Source organism: Etheostoma cragini, chromosome 15 (genome assembly GCF_013103735.1).
Source record: "Etheostoma cragini isolate CJK2018 chromosome 15, CSU_Ecrag_1.0, whole genome shotgun sequence".
Taxonomy (NCBI): Eukaryota; Metazoa; Chordata; class Actinopteri; order Perciformes; family Percidae; genus Etheostoma; species Etheostoma cragini.
In genome coordinates this window covers 12,229,650-12,249,581 of record NC_048421.1, presented here as the reverse complement: position 1 = coordinate 12,249,581, position 19,932 = coordinate 12,229,650, and the positions used below count along the sequence as shown (strand labels likewise).

Here is a 19,932-nt window from a genome sequence, read left to right as displayed (position 1 = left end):
CCCCCCCCCCCCCCCCCCCCATGATGATATAAAACGGATTATTGATTGATTTATAGGTTTTAACTGCAAAAACTATTTGTCTTGATGCATACAAATCGATGACTTTGTGTTGGGACATTGTGACAAGCAAGTTCCACCTTTTTGTCAAGAAAATAGATTGGTAAATGACAACAATATGCGTTACCGTCATAAGAACAGCACAAGTATATGAATTATATGTGCTATGTAAATGAAGCTTTGCATGCATGGTTGCCATCTCTATTTTGGAAAATAGTGGCATTTTTTCTTCAATTTGGTCAAGCTATTTTGTCCAGAGTAGATTAATTTCCAAAATGAGCTAAACAGCTACAGAACTCACTTAGGGGAAAAGACTCACTGGAAAAATGTTAGCTAGCCAGATGATCTTTCTTGCTAGCAAACTTACCTGTAGCTTGCCAACTCTGCTAGTGCTGCCAATAGTTAGCTCACTGCTGTGCACTATACAGACTACATTCACACCTGGAGATGTTCCGATACCACCTCAAATACAGCCTAAAAACGCTGGTATCGGGAAGTACTGGAGATTATGCACTGATCCGACGTAATAACGCCCTAAAGGAAATCTATATTAAAAGTTGTTTGTTCTTTTTCAGTTATGACCGACTGTCAAACTGGATGAACTGGATCATTGTTTGTTCATGTTTCACAAAGAGTTTAATCCTGAGCCACACTAACAACAAATCACATCCCATCCATACAGGGATAGTAGTATACAGTTGTTAAAGCATAAAATATATGACACGCTGGTACCAGATCGGTACCGTTTATCGGCCGATATGCAAGTTCAAGTATCAAAAAACTAAAAAAAAAATGGTATCGGACCATCTCTACTCACACCTCGCTACTCACACCTCGAACACATACTAGCACAACTGGGTTACAATTAATACTGTAATTTAGTAAAAGAAACAATTTTGTTACCACTAGTGATGAAATACAAAAGGACTAAAGTACTGATGTATTGAGTATTATTCCTTAAAGTTGAAAACCTTAAAAATGGGGAGGAAATGTGTCCTAATCAAGATTGTAGAACAGTTCTAAATGCAGACAATCCTTTTTGTCTGCAGTTTTAATCAAGATTTACTCCTGTAAACTGAACATGCAATGCTTAACATGATGGAAAAGTAGATTAGACCAACCTGTGCCTTTATATTTGTCAACAAAGCAGTACTTCAAGTCATAGTTGCCCAACAGCTCATGAACCTCCTGTAAATAAGAAAAGACAATCATTAAATCCAGGTATTTACATGACTACAGACACTTTTACCAGGTACACATGTACGTGCACACACACACACGTGCGCAGACACACACTAATATATCACCTCTCCACAGGTGCAACTGGTTAATAGTTTACCAGAGGACATGAATGAGTTTATTACGTGATGACCCAAATAAGTACTTAAGCAATCTACTGTAAGATGGCCAAAAACTACAACTTAGGAAGTCAAACCTGTTATGTTGAGATAGATAGATGGATCTCAATATAACAGGTTTGACTTCCTAAGTTGTAGTTTTTGGCCATCTTACTGTAGATTACTTAAGTGCTGATTTGGGTCATCACGTAATAAACTCATTCATGTCCACTGGTAAACTATTAACAAGTTGCACCTGTGAAGAGGTGATGTGTTAATACCCTGACTCATTGTTATGAGAGAAATTGTTCTGCGCTGCTTTCGACCATTCACAAACGAATGCCGATTCTGTCTAGCATTTTCTGAAACGTTTTGTCTCCACACCTTCCACCTTTTGTTATATTGCAACTCACATCTCGAACTCCAACAGCTCCCCCCACCCCTCTGAACAATGGTACCGCCCGCAGGCCCACCGCTCCCCCACGAGTCAGGCACGTTCCAAAAGAAAAAAAATGTAGCATCATGAATAAATCACTGGCCGATCGATGCAAACTAAACGCTAGCTTTAACAACAGATGGGCTTATGAGGAAGTCCCAGCGCACCTGTAACTCCTATAAAAGGGGAATATAATCACCGTCAATTTGGCTTTTAAGTTTGACTGATGAGAAAGAAAAAGAAAAAAAATAGGGAACATCAAAAGTTTTCAAATTGTTGAGGCTACCTACAAGGCCGGAATGCCTGGCAGGTCATACAGGCCACATATGACAATTATTGACAGTTGTCTGACCACCTGGAGGTTATCCTAACAACGCAAAACGAATGTAAACAATAATAAGAGTATTTGGTGGCTGCCAATAAACTGTGCTCCCTTTTAAATAAACCGGTTACAGATTCAATAAAAGCAAAATATCGCATCAATCAAACTTAAAAACAGCTAACGAGTTAAATGGCTAGCAGGCTAACATAGGTAGCATGGCAAAGCATATTGGAGCTAGGCTAACGTTAGCCAAGCGACCCCGTCAATTAATAAAGCATGTAATTTGTTAGTACTTTTTATTCATACCTGATTGCTAACGTCGGAGGGCAGATTTTTTATGATGATTTTTCTACGGTTGTAAAACTCCCGGCGAGTTCTCTCTAAGCGGCTCTCAATCTCTTCGGGGCTCAGTGATGTCAAGTCCTCGTCGACCCTCCGCTGACACTCACGTTCCGACGTTGAATCCTCTTCGCCGCGTTCGAGTTCGGGATACCGGCCCGGGTCTCCGGACATCCAGTTTTCGTGATCCCCAGCGAGGTCGTCATTTTCGTGTGAGCGAGGGCTGAAACTGAGCCCTGTGTCTGTGCTTTCATCCCTGGCAGTTGTGCTAACAGACACGACGGCCGCCATCACTCAGTTTGGTGGAAGTTTTATCGGTCTGAAAACTCACACCGAGGTCCCCGATTTGAGCAGTTTAAACAATACACACATGGCCCCAGGGACGTTTCTCATTGGACGATAGGGGACGCATTCTCCATGACTACGACGTAATCGAGGGCGGGGGCGGGGCCACGCTGTCTCCTTGTTAACTGTCTATGTTCAAAACTAGAGGTGAATGCTAAAGGGATTTCCCTTGAATTGGAATTGCACCGATGTCTGCCCAGTAGAAACACATTTATGATTAGTTTTAATTTGTATCCAAGGTCAATGCTGCAATAAGAACAGGACAAACACAGTACAGTGTTTTGCTGTGATTGCTGTAAATCTTAGATTGCATCGCGATATTCGTGACTAATAAATGAATGGGGTCAATATAGGGTAAACGACATGCTAAAGAACATAGCCTATAAATGTCGAGAGAAATTAATAAAGTAATCAATTAAGTATTCTGATTCTGATATAGGCATAGCTAGGATACGGTAACAGCTTGGTGTGTCATGTCCTTATACAATAAAAAAATCACTTTAATGAATGCATCCAGCCATATACATCAGTTTCTTACTCGTCGTGTTAATCCAGTTATTGTTTGTTTTCAATTGTAAAATTAAGATATTAGTTTATGTATGTAGTATAGAGTATATTTTCATGTTTTTCCTGGATAATACAGTGGATTCTACAGTGGAATATGTGGAACAGATGCCCGCATTAGTGTTGAAGCTCTATCCATGTATCAGGTTCAACCAGGTAAAGGAAACTTGGTCTAGAGGTGTATGCAGAACACTGAATAAAACACCTGTTCAGTATGAATATTTCCTGCATGCCTGGATAGGAGGTGTCAGATGACTCTTTACTGGTCTGTGAGGAATCTGGGTAATGTGTCCTGTCTCATAACCACACAATTCTATGTGGTTAACATGTACATTAATATAAGTTAGTAAACGCAGCAGTATTGTTGTTGATTTCTTTCTCGCTGTGCAGCAAGATCATAGGTGCTACATTGCAAACAGCTGGGCTGGTGTTGTGTAGAAAGTGGTAATGCCGCTTTCATTTTTCACAAGTTGAACATACTTGCACAGGAACCTTAATGGCAAAGACAACACAGGGTATTAGGTAAGACTATTCCCTGAATCTGTGACCTGTCTGAACAACTTTAATGTAGTAGTTTGTCACAGTACATCTCTTAGCACGAAATCAGTGAGTTTTTGGGTAAAATATACTTAGCTATACTTTATAGCTATAAAATCTGGTAACGGATCTAAATGGTACATTATGTAAAATGTTTTTATACACTTTAGGACACATGTATCAATCTGTTTCAGTTTTAAGAAAAAGGCATGGGAAAATGCATTATATTTTGAATTTGATCTTTTGGTTGATATAAAATTAAACACAAAGTTAACACTCAAAAAACATTTACAAACATTAAACACGAACTAAAAGAAAGTATTCTCCCGATCTTAGACATTCTTAATACTTACTGTGATATATGCAGACCAGTAACTTTTTAAAAGACAAAAGCTGACACTCTTCCCAAGACATTGCCTTTCTTCATTAAGTTCAACTCCTCAGCCAACAACAACAACAACAAAAAACTTTAAGTTTATCATTGCATTAACATCAGACATGAGAGGATGGCAGCGTGCTTGTATACAGTATAAAGATATCTATGTAAATGGCGACAGCAGGCATTTCCCAGCAAGAAACACATTTCTGGCTACCCTTTAATATACAGTATGGTTGCCATAGTGGCAAAGTCATGACACAAAGACAAGTAGATCTCAAGAGGCCTGATCAGCAAATCTGAGCCGAGGAAAAGTTTATATGAGACTGCCAGTCGTATGTTTGGCGGATAGCCTCAAACTTTTCAATGAGGGATTGGAACGATGGTCGTTGTGCAGGGTCTGCAGCCCAGCACTGCTCCATTAACATCTTCATCTGTTGGTAAAAATGCATTGTGAAAATATCGAGCTACTCATCATGCCAATGACATGTCAATTGTGTTTAATGGGCATGTTACCTCATGCGGGCAGTCTTTGGGACGAGGCAATCGCTGCTGTTTCTCCAACTGTTTTATGAGTACCATCACAGTCATCTGTCCCTGGGCTCCGTCCATCATCTCCAAGAACTTCTACAAAAACACAAAAGAGTATATTGTGCATTTAACACAGGGATTCAACATTTTCTTGATTGGCTCACGTGAATATACATGCAGGTTTCAGCTTGAGAAAAAGACCAGGGATGACGTACTACTGGAGGGCTTTGGCGGTGGTCACAGCGGGTCAGGATCTCGTACAACGTAACGCCAAACGACCAAATGTCAGAGGAAAAGGAAAATTTACTTTCCTTCAAGCACTCAATGGCATACCTATACAATACAAAAACACAGTACAGTTTAATGGCAAAAGTGATGGAACCAAACATTGAATGACACTGTAAAGTGCTTCATGAACTTACCAGAACACTGGACTGTCCCCATCCTCACGGACACGGTAGTAGATCTCGCCCTCTGGGATGTACTTTGTCAGGCCAAAGTCTCCAATCTTCACCAAACTTTCATTTTCAACTAAGACATTACGGGCAGCAAGGTCTCGATGGATGTATCGCTTAGAGTGCAAGTACTCCATACCCTTTAAAAGACAACAGAAATAAAAGATTGATACACTTACTGAGAGGGGGCAAAAACCAAAAGATACAGCCGAGTACAATTTTTTTGAAAGGAGATGATTGTCTGTTAAAGTGTCCTCCACTAAGATGGTGAACATGGTTTACATTATACCTTCAAATCATCAGCATGTTAGCATCGTCACTGTGAGCATATTAGCATGCTGACATTAGCATTTACGGTACAGCCACACTGAGCAGCCAATGTAGTTGTAGACTCTTAGGGCCCTAATTTAATGATCTAAGCGCATGGCAAGAAGAGCGTGGTGCAGGTGCGTTTAGGGCGTGTCCAAATCCACTTTGGGGCGTTTGCTTTTTAAACGACGTGGGCACTGGACAGTCTTAAAATAGCAAAGACACTTGTGTCAGGCTTTGCACCACAATTCCGTATAGCAATTTATAAAATAACAAATGTACAATACCAGGGTTGGCTAGAAATGTACTGACTGGCTGACAAAAATGCTAATGATGTGACAATCAGCATCATGCCGAGTGATTGTTTCCTGGTTACTGAGAGAAAACAGAGTTAAAAAATAATGCAGGTGCAACTTAACTACTCAACCTAAACTGAATGAATTATTGACATTAAACCTAAATGTGATATCTACTTTAGGCTATTTCTAGTGCATGGAACATTTCATATTGTACACAACTTCTCCTGAATAGAGAACATAGGCAGTGGTGGCCTAAAGGTTAGAGACGAGAGCTTGTGACATGGAGGTCGTTGGTTGAAATCCCAGACATCTGGGAGGGGAAAGTGAAAGAACCAGCTTGAGGTTAAGCTACTCAGTGGCCAGCAGATCGGATCAGATCAGACAGTAGTTATACTTTCATGTATACATGTGTGCAACTGTGTGATCAGGGCGTTCCTGCCAAAGAGAGGCCGCTCAATGATGAACCTTCCCTGAATAAATAAAGGTTAAATAAAAACTAAAAACATAAAGAGACATCTCTACAGTTTGCACACAGCGCAAGGAGTATTGTAAAATCGAGTGAAAACGTAGATGATTAGCACAAACTACAATACCTGACAGATCTGCTGAGCAAACAAAAGGCACCGGGACATTCCCAGTTTATGTGTGGGAAGGTACTTTTGCAGACTCCCCAGAGGAAGGTACTCCATTATCAGCTGCACCACTTGTCCTCCTGTCAATGGACAATGCAACAGTGCTTAACCTCCTATTTTCAATACTTTTCAAAGACAAGAATGACCTGTTGTGTGGTGCTCATTCAGCATGCTGTGTGTTGAAGGCTGGAAATATTGACATACAAGGCAAACAGTGTTGCACTTCAAATAGATTTTCAATATTTAGAGAGGAACAGCAGAAACCAAAAATCAATTCCCTGAATCATCCACTGTGCACTGCAAGTTAAAAGAGAATACTAAGCAAGCACTCCTTTGCACATGCAGACACTGTAAGTTGCCGTATATTTCAATAAACCGTTTTTGAGGCAGACAGATGACTGCTGAGGTCTCACCCAGTTCAGTGCAACAGCCCTTGTACTTGACAATGTTGCTGTGATAAAGGGACTTGAGGATCTCAATCTCCTTTATCCAGCCCTCAGGCACATGACCATTGTCCTGTTTCAAAGCCTTCACTGCCACAAGCTCTCCTGTCCCATCGTTGGCCGGGTCATACAAGTAGAGAGTGACTTTTCCAAAATGACCCTGGAGACAGAACAATGAGCAGTGGATTACTCTCAAACAGACAGGAAGAAGAATCTACAGGCGTTGTGATACTAGCACTAACCTCTCCTAAATCCCGCATTTTTTTCAGGTAGCGTTTATGGAACACACTAGGGTCTGTGTCAGGGAGAGTTTCACTAGGAGATATATCAGGATCTGTGTTCCGAAAAACAAAAAGACACATTATGAAATGATCCAAGTAGGCTGAAATAAAAATAAAAAGAAAGGTGAGTAAGTAAAGACCCACTTTTGATCATGATTTCGGTGAGCTCTCTGAGCACAGTGCGGAAGGAAGGCCTCTCCACAGTCTCGTAGGTCAAACACATGCTGATAAAGCTGGCCAGTTCCTGGGAGGATGGTTCGGCTAAACGACCCTTTTGCTGATAAAAGTGCTCTTTCTGTTTAGAGGGGGAGGTTACCATGTCACAATAAGAAGTCAGAAGTATAAAATGGGCAGATGAAGCTTGTGGCTTTTGGAAGAGAAATAAAAGGCCTACCTCAGACAATGTGCTGCCACTCATTGGAAGATCGCCATTGTTGCAGATTTCGAGCAGCGTGACGCCAAAGCTCCACTGGTCAGAAGCATTGAAAACGGGTACACCGCTGTCAACACACTCAGGGGCAATCCATGGGATACGCTCAAGACGCTCTGCAGTGCAGAATAGTGATAATTAAAACAATAGAAGTTACATGTGTCATTTTAAGGAGATTTTTTAAAGCTCCAGGTGCTCTGGTTAAACTTCTTTAAAGAAGAATTTCACTTGTTGCAAATTGTTACTGTGCTTGTATATGAAACGACCCTCATTCAATTAAACTACCTACATAATCTGTAAAGTTTGTTTCCTACGTGATTGCAGCTACATAAGAACTGCTACTTTATAATATCAGTCTTTGTTTCAGCGCTGTGTGTAGTGTGTAATGACAACAGAGTGAATTTCCCATTCAACAAAGTATGTCTACGTCTTGTTCTTGCTCTTCTTTGCTTTGGAGTACCTTGTTCATAGACGACAAAAACTAACCAGGGGGGTTGGAGAGAAAAAATTATTTCTGAGCAGTTTGAGAGGGATTCTTTTATTTTGGATAGCCTTAAATGACACATGTGCTGCCTTCCAATACCCATATAACCTTACTATTTAATATGCTATTTATGATGACCCAATAGATAGTATGTAAAATCCAGTATAGCCTAGATGTCCTAATATCCGGTCGGGTATTGCATTATGCAAGCACGGATGCTTTTTGGGTTAATCCGACCCAAAATCTTTTGAGCAGCATACTAAGCAAGAGGGTCAATGTTTAAGGTGCAATGTAACGAAGACGTTTTATGTCCTAATTGTATGCATACTGCATGCAACAGTACATACTTTGTAAAGGCAGCTGAAGTACAATCTAAAAGTCAAAAAGAAAAAGCATGCACCATTTTAAATTAAAACTGCAACAGGAAATAAGTCGCAGGAAATCGTCTGCTTGGTTTAAGGTTTCTTAAATCTGATTAAAATGACGCAGAACAGTACAGAAATACAGCCTGAGACTTTCTAATGAAGGGAAGTCATTTAGTTTGTATAAAGAGAGTTTCTGGTACTGACCTTCCCGTGAAAGGACATTTAGGGCAATTCCTGGGTCACTCAGTTTGACAAAAGGAGTAGTGCCAAGCTCCAGACCACGCCGTGCCACCAGAATGTTCTTGGCACAGACGTTTCCATGAACCAGCCGTTTGGTCTCCTACAATGATGAAAATGGTGCTGCTATTAACTTTTTGGGATGCATGAGTGTTGTTAAAATAAGTGAAACACAAACTCCTGTAAGTCGTTAGGAAAAAATGAACTTCACTTGCAGCACTTATAACAAAGTTTGGTCTGATAAAATGATTATTTCATTTCCTGCATGCAGCTCAAAGTCAAAACATGGCGTTAAACATATTTTAGCAGCTGATTGTAAAGTGTAAGACTCTCTGAAGGTGAATTATACAATACTTGCATTACTTTACTCTCAATTCCCTTTTAATGTACTCATGTAAGTGATTTTTATTGAATATAATATATATAAAATATAATAATAATAATAATAATAATAATTATAATCGGTACCATACAAAACCAAGTAGTGTTTAACTCACAAGATAATTGAGGGCACTGGCAAGTTGTTTTGCAACAATAAATTTCCACTGAGGTGTCACAGATGCCTTTTCTTTGCGAAGGAAAACATCCAAAGGCCCAAACTCCACAAATTCTTCCACTATGATGTCTGTAAAGGTAGAAACAAGTCACAGAGGTCCAGTCTATAGTTTAGCCAAAAGCAAAATGTAAACAAGTAGCCTCCTCTTTAGAATAGAACAGAGTGAAGGTGGTTTTGCATTTGCGTCAAAACTCAAACTTGTCCTGTATTCGTAAATTTGACTATAAACACAGCTCATGTGTGTGATGGAGAAGTGGCATACGAGAAGTTACGCACCAAAAAGTAAAACAAGTGAGTTTGTGTAAGTGAACGGTGTAATTGCTCTTACTTTCAGATCCTTTGACTGACACACCATGTACAAACACCAGGTGGCTGTGGGATACCTGGCTCATGAGACTTGCAGTTTCCAAAAAGCCCTATAAAAAGACCAGAATCTATATGAATATACATGAAGAGTTTGGAGGATACTAGATTAGACATGTTGATATGTACATGCAACCACTGTTATTCTGTTGAGTGTTGGTTAGCATTAGACCTACTATATCAATATCTTTATCGCTCTGGTCTAGAATCTTGAGAACCACGTGGATCCCGTTGCGGTCAGCGAAGTTGTTGTTGCACTCTTCGTCTTCGTCGTTTTCTCCTCCACCTCGCACCAGCAGACGTCCTGAGTAGATGTTAGTTCTGGTCCCACGGCCCAAATGCTGTCCCTGCTCATAAACACAACACCTACCGGTCAGTCGCAGAACATAGAACAACTAAGCAAGTCAGCGGAAACAGATATGAAGGTGCTAAATGGGTCTCTCTGCCACCTGTTTGATCTCTTTGTCCTTGATTTGGTGGAAGCGTAGCTGGGTCATGTTCAAGGACAAGGAGTCAATATGAACACCTTGCCTTATCACCAGAAGGTTGGATAGCTCTACATGACACAAACACACACAAATATAAACTTATGTTGAGACCTAAATATCCCAAAAGACACAGGAGGGTTTTGGCAGGAAGCAGCAAAACAAGAATTGAAGCGCAAAAGAAAAACAAACCTGCTTGTTTTGGCAAACAGCATTTTTTTACAGTAAAGCTGTCCGAACCAGACTTGAGTACAAAGGTCTTGAGGCTTTCCGTGAGCTCCTTCACACTGGAGAATTCTCGATCCCAGCCTTCCAGACAGAACATGGAACCCTTAAGCTGAATCCGAAACTGCTTATGGCTTGGCTTTGTTCCGTTCTATGAACAACAAGCACATGGAAACACATGTTCTCAATTACTGTACTGCAAACATTTCCAGAGAGAAGTGTGGGTGTTGACTTACCTCATTTTTGTTCAGGACAGCTAGGATGATGCGGCGATAGTCAAGAGCACTCCAACGTACAAGGAAAGCTCCCTCCTCTGCTGCCTCCTTTTTCAGCTTCAGAAGCACAAAATCGTCACTGGAAATACACCAGAGTTGTGATATAAAACACTGTGTTTTTCTGTTAGCCTGCTTGTGTCTATATGTGCATGTGTATGTGTAAGTGTAACTCACTGCATAGGTCCATGCAGTCCATTTGCCAAACTCAGCACTACCCTTGGGGGAGCCACATCATGACAAAGATAGTGGTGGGCGAATGCAGTCAGCCGGTTGTATCCATCAAGGAGGGAGATGAAGGAACGGGCCTGCTGGCTGGAGTTCATCTGAACCTCCTACATACACATACAGAAACACCACTAGCTTACAATGAAAGCTCCCACCTACATACACATACAAATTCAAAAACGTAATAAAATGCCCAAAGCGTAGCAAAAGCCAAAGCTTTTATAGTCATAAACATATAGCATTGGAGAATATTTGAGAATATAGTCATACACGCATACTGTACCGTAAATTCACTCATTAAAGGCTGAACGATCTGATCAGGCTGACTAATATGCAACACAGCAATTGGACTAATGCATCACAAAGCACATTTGCCAATTAAATTAATGTATTGGAGCTTTTACATAAAAGGGTTAACAAGTACTCTCACCATGCAGTGGTTGTCCTGAGTGCTAATGCACACATTATCTCCAGTGATGGCTATGTGAGTTATTTCAGGGAAATCACAGAAGGAGGTCCATTTACTGGGAGTGTCCGCATTTGGTTGGCTGGACTGTTGTTTTGTTTTCTTCATGTAGTTCATGTAGTCATTCCTTAAGTAAGTGTTTGCCTGCGCCTAGGAAAAGAGACTGGATGAACACAATGTCCGCAGTAGCAGAATAGACAACGTGCCCCAGAATTAGACCATCAGAAGACCATTAGAAGCTAGGGTTTTGACAAACCTTTTGACCGGACACCTTCCTCCATTGAATCCCCTTGGTGCCAGACACCATTATCTCATGTGTGGCGGGAAGAGTGTAGTCGTCTTTCGAGGTACCCTGTGCATGGGTGGTGTTAGAGTAAGAGCTGCTTCCATCCCCGTCCTTTCTCAGTTCCAGGTGGGATACAGGGAAGGTCTCTGTTCCAAAACGTGGAGCCAAGTGTTCGAGAGTAGCGATGTACTTATACATTATCTCGTGGGTGCCTAGTCGCCCCTTATCAACAGTGTGCTGCTGGAAGGTCCGCACAAACTCTGCAAACACCCGCCGGATCCGGATTTTTGTCAGGAAGTTGTCTTTGGAAATGAGTTTGGCGAAAGACCTTGGAATGCAGTGCATGAAGCTGAAAGAAACATAGATCTTTTGATGTTACCTGGATTCAATAATTACATTAGATTAGAAACATTGATGATCCAGAGAAGAAAATGGATTGCCAGGGTTATAATGAGATAAATACGATTGTAATGAGACAAATACTTATCCTTCATTAGAGCACAATTTTTTGACAAATGTACTTTAAAGGCCCCATACTATGCTAATTTTCAGGTTCTAGATTTACTTCTACTTGAACATGTTTAAATGCCTTGATGTTAAAAATAAAACACTATTTTTCTTATACTGTCCGTCTGAATCTAGTGCTTTCACAGAGACTTGTTTGGATCCTTGAGCGCCAATGCCATTCAACCAGGTGACTCTTTTTCTGTGCTGATCTGATGGCCACATTCTGCTTAATGATGAATCATGCACAAGTTGAAGGAGTTGATCCAATACCATTTCACTGGTAGATCATAAATCTGATCTGCTAGAATGGTCGACGTAGGTTTAGGCATTGGAAGTAGGGATTAGTTAGGGTTAGGATAACAATACCAGGGTAAGCCAATTAGAGGCAGAATTAGGCAGGCCACAAGGCACATTCTTTGTGTGTGGGGGTCCGATCTTTCATCATTTCACTGGAATTGTACCTTGTATAATTTTATGTGACAAATAAGTAAAATTAATTGATTGATTGTTTGATTGCTTTATAATTTAGACCTGGAAATATTGCTTTTTACAATATGGGACCTTAAAGTACAAAGTCATTTTTGCTATTCCAATGTACCATATTCACTCCTTCCAAAGTAATTACCTGACTTTTTCTGCAACATCTTGTAAGGTACAGTCTGTTTGCATTGCCTGGTGTGAGAGTTGAAGCACAGCCATCCCCAAGCTCTCATTTTTGAAGCGGCTCATCTCCTCCTCTGACTCAATGCCTTCCATCTGTACTACTTCGTTTACAAATTCAGATTTTGCCTTAGAGACACAATCAGGAAAGAGGTTAGGTACTCAATTATTGTAAACACATGAAAAAAATGTTTGCTCAATTAATAGAAAGTAAACCACTGAAATCCTTATAAACACCTGGGAGAATAAGTATTCCAAGGATGTCAAGTCAAGAAGAGGGTAACCACCCTGACTTGTCCCAGATCTTAGAGCATAGCGGGATACAGTTGGCTCCTTCTCATTAAGTCCGTGCCAATTCCGGAAGTAAAACCTAGATACCGGAAACCAGACATGTGAATATGCCCAGTGTGTTGCATCTGCCTTCCTACTACAGTATTAGAAAAACACGGACTAACCTCATACAGTAGTGAAGTACGAGGCTGGTGTTCTCTGGACTGAAATCATGGTTTGGACTGTACCAGCAACATGATTGTGGATTGTACAGAGCAAACAACACATGGCACAGTGGAGTTATCCCTGGGGAATTACACACAGATGTTACACAGATGTAACACACAGGCTAAAATACCACATGAAAAGAATTTCCATACTTTCATTTGGGTCTGTGTGGGTCTTTTTGGTCACTCTCACCTACAGCCTCAGCAGCTGAGATGCACAGCTCCTCTGCTGTGACTCTTCCACTTGTGTGAGACAAATATCTTTCCCCTTCCTTCGACCAGAATAGGTAAACATGGATGCCTTGACCCTTGGGGGGCTCACACAGGCCCGGGAGTGCCCCTGGCTTTGAACGCCTGGACCACCGACTCCTGGACATGGTGAAACCTGGCAGATCACTGACACACACACACACACACACACACACACACAAACACACATTAACCACATTTGACTGATAATCATCTGTTGCATTCGATGTAATCACGTAGGCCATACGCATCAATGGGAAACTTCCTTTTTGTATCCAAATGACTGATAGGAACAACAATCTTTGACATTGGTCCAGGATTAAAACGAGCTAAGCAAGTTACAGGGCAATGTGCATTTAGGTTCACAAAAGTGCTTGTTTGGCCATTAGCATGCTCAGACTATCATTCTAAGTGTGAGAACAATATTATGAAAATTATTTTTAAGGAGGTCAAAACTGCGTTTCTAACTACAAATAAATAAACAGTAATTTTAGCATCGTAAAATACACTTTATTCAAAGTCGACAGAAACCAATACCAAAACAAATAAAACTCTGAAAAGCAGTTTGCGGTCGTTTACACCAATTACAACTCTAGTTTTGATTTAAGTAAACACATATAGTTACCGATTTGCATGTGAAAATATGTTGGCTCCATACACGCGATTTTAAATGAATTCTGAAAGATTGTTGTTTCCATCAGTCACTTACACACAAAAACATAGGAACACAGGGTCCAGGTTGAAAAAAAAACGAAATGACCCTTTATGGTCGACTACGTAAATACAAAAGTAAGAACAATTTTAAAGCTACATCTCGCGCTTTACTGTATACCTTATTCGATATTTCTTGTTTTACACGATGATTAGTTTAGAGAACCAATTGGCAGGGCAATAACTTAAAAAAAAATAACTTAAAAATATGACGTCGGGGAAATCAGATCAATTTGTTCTTCCGGTGATTATTATACATCTAACTTGTTTAACGTTACATTAGGCTACACAACACTTTAGAGCACATTACAACAACAGGTCTACGTTATGTTTTTTTAAATATATATATATCACACACTGACAGCGTCACCGAATGACCCATAAACACTCCCATCATCATAAATACGTATCCATGCCATGATAAGGAAATGTAAACAGTTTTAGGCATACGCTACGTAAAAATGTAACGTGTGTGACAAATAAGTAACGTTTTCTTACCATTTAACGGCGAGCTTTTGACGGTGTTACATTAAAACCTAACGTAGTGAGATTAACTAGCTAATACCAGTCAGGATTCCTTTTCTTGTGAAAGCGTATTTCCCCCTTCGCCCACTCTCAGGTTCTCGTGAACTGCGAGAGTCGACAGACCGCTGGTTCTTCCTGAAACTAACACGGTTCCTCCCCTCCCTGCATCAGGCATGCGCGTACACACGGTCACCCAGACTGACCTTTCAAAATAAACATCTGAAATAAAAGTTGTGAAAATGATAGTGATACTACGCTGATGCCTTATTTGGTATATTACAAACCGAATTATGCAACTAACTTAATGCAAGTAGTGGAATAAGTAGTTCACTCAGATGTTTTACAAAATTAAAAGTACCTGAAAATTGTACAGTACTTAAGTCAATGCATTTAGTTACTTTTCACCACTGCATCATATCCATGCATTGGTGGGGACTACATGGTTTTTTAGGGGACCAAAGAGTTTATCTTATATTCTGACGTGTTCTAGTGTTTTCTAATTTTTGAATATAGTTTTACTATAAAAAATAAAGAAAACATCTCTATTAACTCTGACATTTACAAACACACCATTTTACAGTGGTGGAAAGTACCGGTAGCATAAGTAAGTATGACTCAAATACTGTACTTGTTTTTTTTGTGGAAAATATAATTTTTACCTTGCTACATTTATTTGACAGCTAGCTACCAGTTCATCTGTAGATTAATATTACATAAAATGAAAGTAGTGAAAAATTTACATTACACCCAAACTTCCTTTTCCTGAGCCACATCAACCAGCTCCGACAGGGGGGTCCCAAGGCGTTCCCAGGCCAGGGTGGAGATCTCATCCCTCCATCAAATAAGAAAGGATAAATAATAAACCCTCCACAAACATGCAGATAGTAACCCGCTTTATTCAAATTGTATGTGGTGTGAGCCTTCTGTTGAACACAAGACATAATGATTTTAACATTTTAACTAGCAAGTATTCTTCAGGTGCATTTGTTGTTTGATGTCATGAGATTTCTACTATTGCGCGTGCACGTGCCATTCATAAGTTCCACCGGCACCTCAATATAGTAGCCTAGTTATTTCAGGACCTTCGTAGCCACCATTTTCAGTCATGTCAAATTTGGATGGTACCTCGTTTGTTTCAGCTGTCCATCATTTAAATTGTTTGCATTATAGTTCAGTACACGTGTACTACACATGTGACAATACAATAACGTCTGGCAGAATACATTGACCTGTTTCATTTAGTGATATCCAATAGTCAAATGATGCCTTTGTTTAAGCTATTTCACTTAATAGTTGTTTATTTTTATAGTCAGCTCTGACATCAAGCAAAATTCAAGCACTCTCGCCTTCAAAATAAAAGCATTGAAAGTGACAGTTTAGAATCCAACCACACCTATCTAGCACTTCTGGGACTGCATTTAATAATGGTGGTTGTCTTTTAATGTCTCATATATATCACGATGTACTGAAGGCCATAGAATATATATTTATATGTATCTACTGTAACACTAAATGTCATTGTAAAGGCCAAATGCTTCATTAGAAAACCCATGCCCAAATGCAGTCATTCCATATTAAATAGCATTGGTTACCACAACTTCAGGTCTTGCGGATGGATTATTTTCTTGTGATTCTCTTATGACTCACATTCTTTGAAAAGCATACCACCCACACATTAACTTTTTAGAGACAACCACAACACATTGGTCTTAAGTAGTTGGATATAATTCAACCTTTAGTTAAGCAAGTTTGTAGAAAATGTCACTTTGGGGAAATACATTGGTTGCAAGACCTAACAGTCTAACAAAACATCTTAAATTTGGTTAACAACAAAACAATCCAACAATCCAATTCATTATATGCACAACCTGAATGTATAGAACATTGCTTAACTATACAACAGCACAAATTAAGCAGGTAGGCACTCCTACACAAGTTGCTAGATGTATACATATAAATGTAGCTGATAACTAACACAAGCAGCACTTTCTTTTCCAAGCAGGAGTTACTGATGCAACATAGTTGTGCAGATAGGTGAACGCTAACCCCCATAAGTCTCAGCTAAATATTCAGAGAAGAAATTTCATTGTTCCATGATTGGCAAACTAGTCATACACACAGTGGAGTTGCAATACAGTGGGTAAGTACATTTGCAGAAACAAATCATAGGATCAAAGTTGGTCATTCCGTCTTAGTTTCTCCCTGGTCTTGTTTTATCTCCTCATAGGCAGCATCTTCCTCTTTTTCATCCCCATCATTTGTCTTGGAGTTGGGGACCCAGAGCCCCGAGTCTATGCACCTCTTCATGTGAAGCTTCGCCTCCTAAATTGTGTAAAACAACCACATTTATAAAGTGACCCAAAGTAGTTACAAAAATACACATCAGAATCATAATAGAGACCATATAGCTATGAATTTACATAGCTGAAATATGATTCCTAGCCAACTTTATTGGTCAAAACACTGTTATACTCTGTTTATTATAAAAACAAAACTGTAGGCTTTAACAAAGAAACCTACCGTTGGGTCCATTTTGCTAATAGCATCTTGTAACATTTGGATGTCCTTGTCATCAAAACATTTCTGCATCTCCTATAATTAAGAACATATTTTGTAAGGCATTTTAAAACTAGCAAGAGAAGATAAAATAGAGTGAGGCCTTTTGAAAACTAAAGAACTTACAACTGGCAGAGACTCATACACTTCGACGGGATCTAGGCCTCCAGGTCCCAGGCGCTTTTGTCGCTCCTCTTCCTCATATTCCTTCATGGCCTTTTCAATGCGGATCTTCGCTCTGCCTCGAACCCGCTCCTTAAATGACTCCAGCTCATCATTGAAAGCATCCTGGTACTGCTGATCTGCTGTCTGTGACGGGACACATCATTTGGTGTGTTGGTGGCTATAAAATTCAGCCTTTAATTTAACATTTCACTTAGTATTGGCATCTTCTATGGCGTCTCCAACACAAAACACTATTGTAAAAAGGCACAGAGGAACTTAAATAGTTTTTTATTAAGCAGCCCATTTAAATCTTGTTTTTGCGGTGGTGGGCACCTGGATAGCTCACCTGGTTGAGCATGCGCCCCATGTACCAAGGCTCAGTCCTTGACACAGCGGCTGCAGGTAAACTCCACCATGCGTCCCTTTGCCACATGTCTGGCCCCCTCTCTCAACTTTCACATATTAAGCTTTCCTGTATAATACAGTTCTAAAATGCCTAAAAAATGATCTTTATAAAAAATAAAAATCGTGTTTTTACTGAAGTCCACTGGCTTAACTGCAGTGATGTACAGCTGTACTCCTGTACCCCTTGACATCACTGCTGGGTTCTGAGGTGAAACTAGCTTGACATGTTCCACCAGAGAGGGCTTATTGCCTGCTTTTCAATCAGATGCAATGGTGTCAGTGAATTTCTCAAGACGAAATAAAAAACCATGGAGACAGGTGGTCTAGCGCTAGTCTTCTATTCCACCTCTGCATGTCTCCTTTTTATTCATTCATTCCAGTCAACTTAAAGATGGGTTTTTATGTAAAAAGAACAGCAAGATGAAGAATTTCATTTCAAACACTGTTGCTTTTAAACCATCACTGGACTAATTTGTCCTCCGTTTCCTAAAGAGTTCCCGGAACATTTCGCAAAAGAGCAGTTTAATTGGATTTCGAAGCATTTAAACACAATTAGTCACCTTAATCTTGGCGAAGAATTGCCGAAAGCAGCCCCGGGGGTCCACCTTCAGGCTTTTGGCCAACTCTAGAATGAACTGCATGACGATGGTCTGATGAGCCACTTGCTCCATCAGTGCGTGTTTCTACAAAAAAAGGAAGCAGAATAATGAACATATTTAAAACATTACAATGGCTTTGGAAAAAAAAATGTGGAAACTAAAGAGGATTTATGGTCATTGGACACAATAAGAGTTCCTTCAGAACAAAATGTTGAAAAACACATTCTGTTTAGCAGTGTTTACCTCCTCAACCTCGAGGTCAATGCACATGATGACCAGGTAGTTGGCCGTCTCTTCACACACCAGATGAGGGTTGTCTGAGAGGTACTTCTGGCTGTCATCCCAACGTCGCAACATGCCTGTTGTAAAGACAGCAATGAAGGACCATCTCTACTTTTTTATAATGCCAATCCCCTGCAACATGCATGGGTTAATGGATATCAATAACCCTCACCAAAATGTTTGATCTGCTTCTCGTTTTTTTCTACAAAGGTTTTATGCTTTTGCTCCTTCTCTTCTTCCGTCTCGTCAGTAGATTCGGGTTTGGCATTGACAATGCTCTATGGAAGACAAACAGTGGCAGAGAATCATCATTATAGATTATGTCTCTGATACCTTGAAAAGAAAATGTCATATCAGACATCACTGGAAATTAGGGGTGTAAAGACACACTAATGCGTAACAACTGAAGCAATAAATGGTTTAAGGACATGAGGTTTTTAAGTAAAAAGATTTGGAGGGATGACAGAGCCTGGAATCAAAGTACAAAAAATGATATGATTCGGTGAAACTAACTAAATTGCAGCGGTTTCGATTGCTGCAAATGTGTCTATTGTTTTTGTAGCACACTCAATGCACTATTATTCCGCTATTTAGAATGTGAACCTTACAAGACTTATGAATCACTTATGAACATTCTATAATCATAAGACCAAAACCAACAGTCAGTGCATCCTAACAGATGTTGGCTCTGTAGCCAATGCCTGAAGTTTGCCTTTTTTTTTTTCTTTTTTTTTTTAAAAAAGGAGCCATAATGTTTCATCTGGGTGGAATATTCCTTTCTTACACTGAACACAGCCAGTGTAGTTTATTCTTCCCAGTATTGTAAACAAAAACTGTTGAATTGAGACTTACACAATGACCTACACTGGTGACACTTGTTTCTTACCAGGATAGATTGATTTCTGGTTTTGTTCTCTTTTAGGAAATTGGCTAACAATAAAGAGATAAAAAACAATGCTAGTGTTATTCTTTAACAGACGTATTCTTTAAAAGATTGTTTTGCCTGTTACTATTGTATAATTACAATCTTTTTAACCACTTTTTGTTAAAATAGGGGCTGGTAATTAATGTAGGTGGACAATATGCTCATACCGTACCAATTCAAACCCCCCCCCC

General features: G+C 39.9%; 3 protein-coding genes and 1 long non-coding RNA gene across 9 annotated transcripts in view; 1 reads left to right on the top strand and 3 right to left on the bottom strand.

Moving 5' to 3' along the window:
- The window catches only part of raver1 (ribonucleoprotein, PTB-binding 1), a 12,391-nt gene extending 9,514 nt beyond the window's left edge, over positions 1 to 2,877 (bottom strand). For 2 of the 5 annotated variants that reach the window (XM_034893571.1, XM_034893566.1), the window contains exons 1-2: positions 2,459 to 2,876; positions 1,179 to 1,245 (exon numbers count right to left, since the gene is read on the bottom strand). In XM_034893571.1, the coding sequence (XP_034749462.1) occupies positions 1,179 to 1,245; positions 2,459 to 2,782 (391 nt within the window). In that variant the 5' untranslated portion in view covers positions 2,783 to 2,876. Of the gene's footprint in view, positions 1 to 1,178; positions 1,246 to 2,458 lie in introns of all 5 variants that reach the window. The other 3 variants (XM_034893567.1, XM_034893568.1, XM_034893570.1) reach the window with 2 other exon arrangements.
- A 1,242-nt stretch (positions 2,878 to 4,119) lies between these two features.
- On the bottom strand, positions 4,120 to 14,984 carry tyk2 (tyrosine kinase 2). 2 transcript variants are annotated; one of them, XM_034893564.1, is made up of 24 exons: positions 14,783 to 14,984; positions 13,518 to 13,720; positions 13,283 to 13,403; positions 13,065 to 13,197; positions 12,793 to 12,956; positions 11,631 to 12,009; positions 11,339 to 11,524; positions 10,858 to 11,015; positions 10,645 to 10,762; positions 10,376 to 10,559; positions 10,148 to 10,254; positions 9,875 to 10,045; positions 9,664 to 9,751; positions 9,277 to 9,404; positions 8,747 to 8,882; positions 7,658 to 7,809; positions 7,408 to 7,558; positions 7,225 to 7,316; positions 6,953 to 7,142; positions 6,501 to 6,619; positions 5,267 to 5,439; positions 5,060 to 5,177; positions 4,830 to 4,940; positions 4,120 to 4,747 (listed from the first exon to the last, which is right to left on the bottom strand). In XM_034893564.1, exons 2-24 carry the CDS (start codon positions 13,699 to 13,701, stop codon positions 4,604 to 4,606), a joined length of 3,507 nt encoding a protein of 1,168 aa, XP_034749455.1. In that variant the 5' UTR covers positions 13,702 to 13,720; positions 14,783 to 14,984; the 3' UTR covers positions 4,120 to 4,603. The 2 variants fall into 2 exon arrangements, with proteins under 2 accessions (XP_034749455.1, XP_034749456.1); XM_034893565.1 differs by having other exon boundaries at positions 13,518 to 13,744; positions 14,783 to 14,946.
- Positions 14,985 to 15,751: 767 nt separating this feature from the next.
- LOC117957665 lies at positions 15,752 to 16,632 on the top strand. The gene is made up of 2 exons (XR_004659555.1): positions 15,752 to 15,870; positions 16,499 to 16,632. It is a non-coding gene; the product is annotated as an uncharacterized LOC117957665 (long non-coding RNA).
- Positions 16,633 to 16,647: 15 nt separating this feature from the next.
- Positions 16,648 to 19,932, bottom strand: part of LOC117957664 (hsp90 co-chaperone Cdc37) — a 4,552-nt gene continuing 1,267 nt past the window's right edge. Inside the window, exons 3-8 of the mRNA XM_034893572.1 lie at positions 18,989 to 19,094; positions 18,778 to 18,893; positions 18,496 to 18,618; positions 17,492 to 17,674; positions 17,330 to 17,401; positions 16,648 to 17,131 (exon numbers count right to left, since the gene is read on the bottom strand). Of these exons, the coding sequence (XP_034749463.1) occupies positions 16,991 to 17,131; positions 17,330 to 17,401; positions 17,492 to 17,674; positions 18,496 to 18,618; positions 18,778 to 18,893; positions 18,989 to 19,094 (741 nt within the window). The 3' untranslated portion in view covers positions 16,648 to 16,990. The remainder of the gene's footprint in view (positions 17,132 to 17,329; positions 17,402 to 17,491; positions 17,675 to 18,495; positions 18,619 to 18,777; positions 18,894 to 18,988; positions 19,095 to 19,932) is intronic.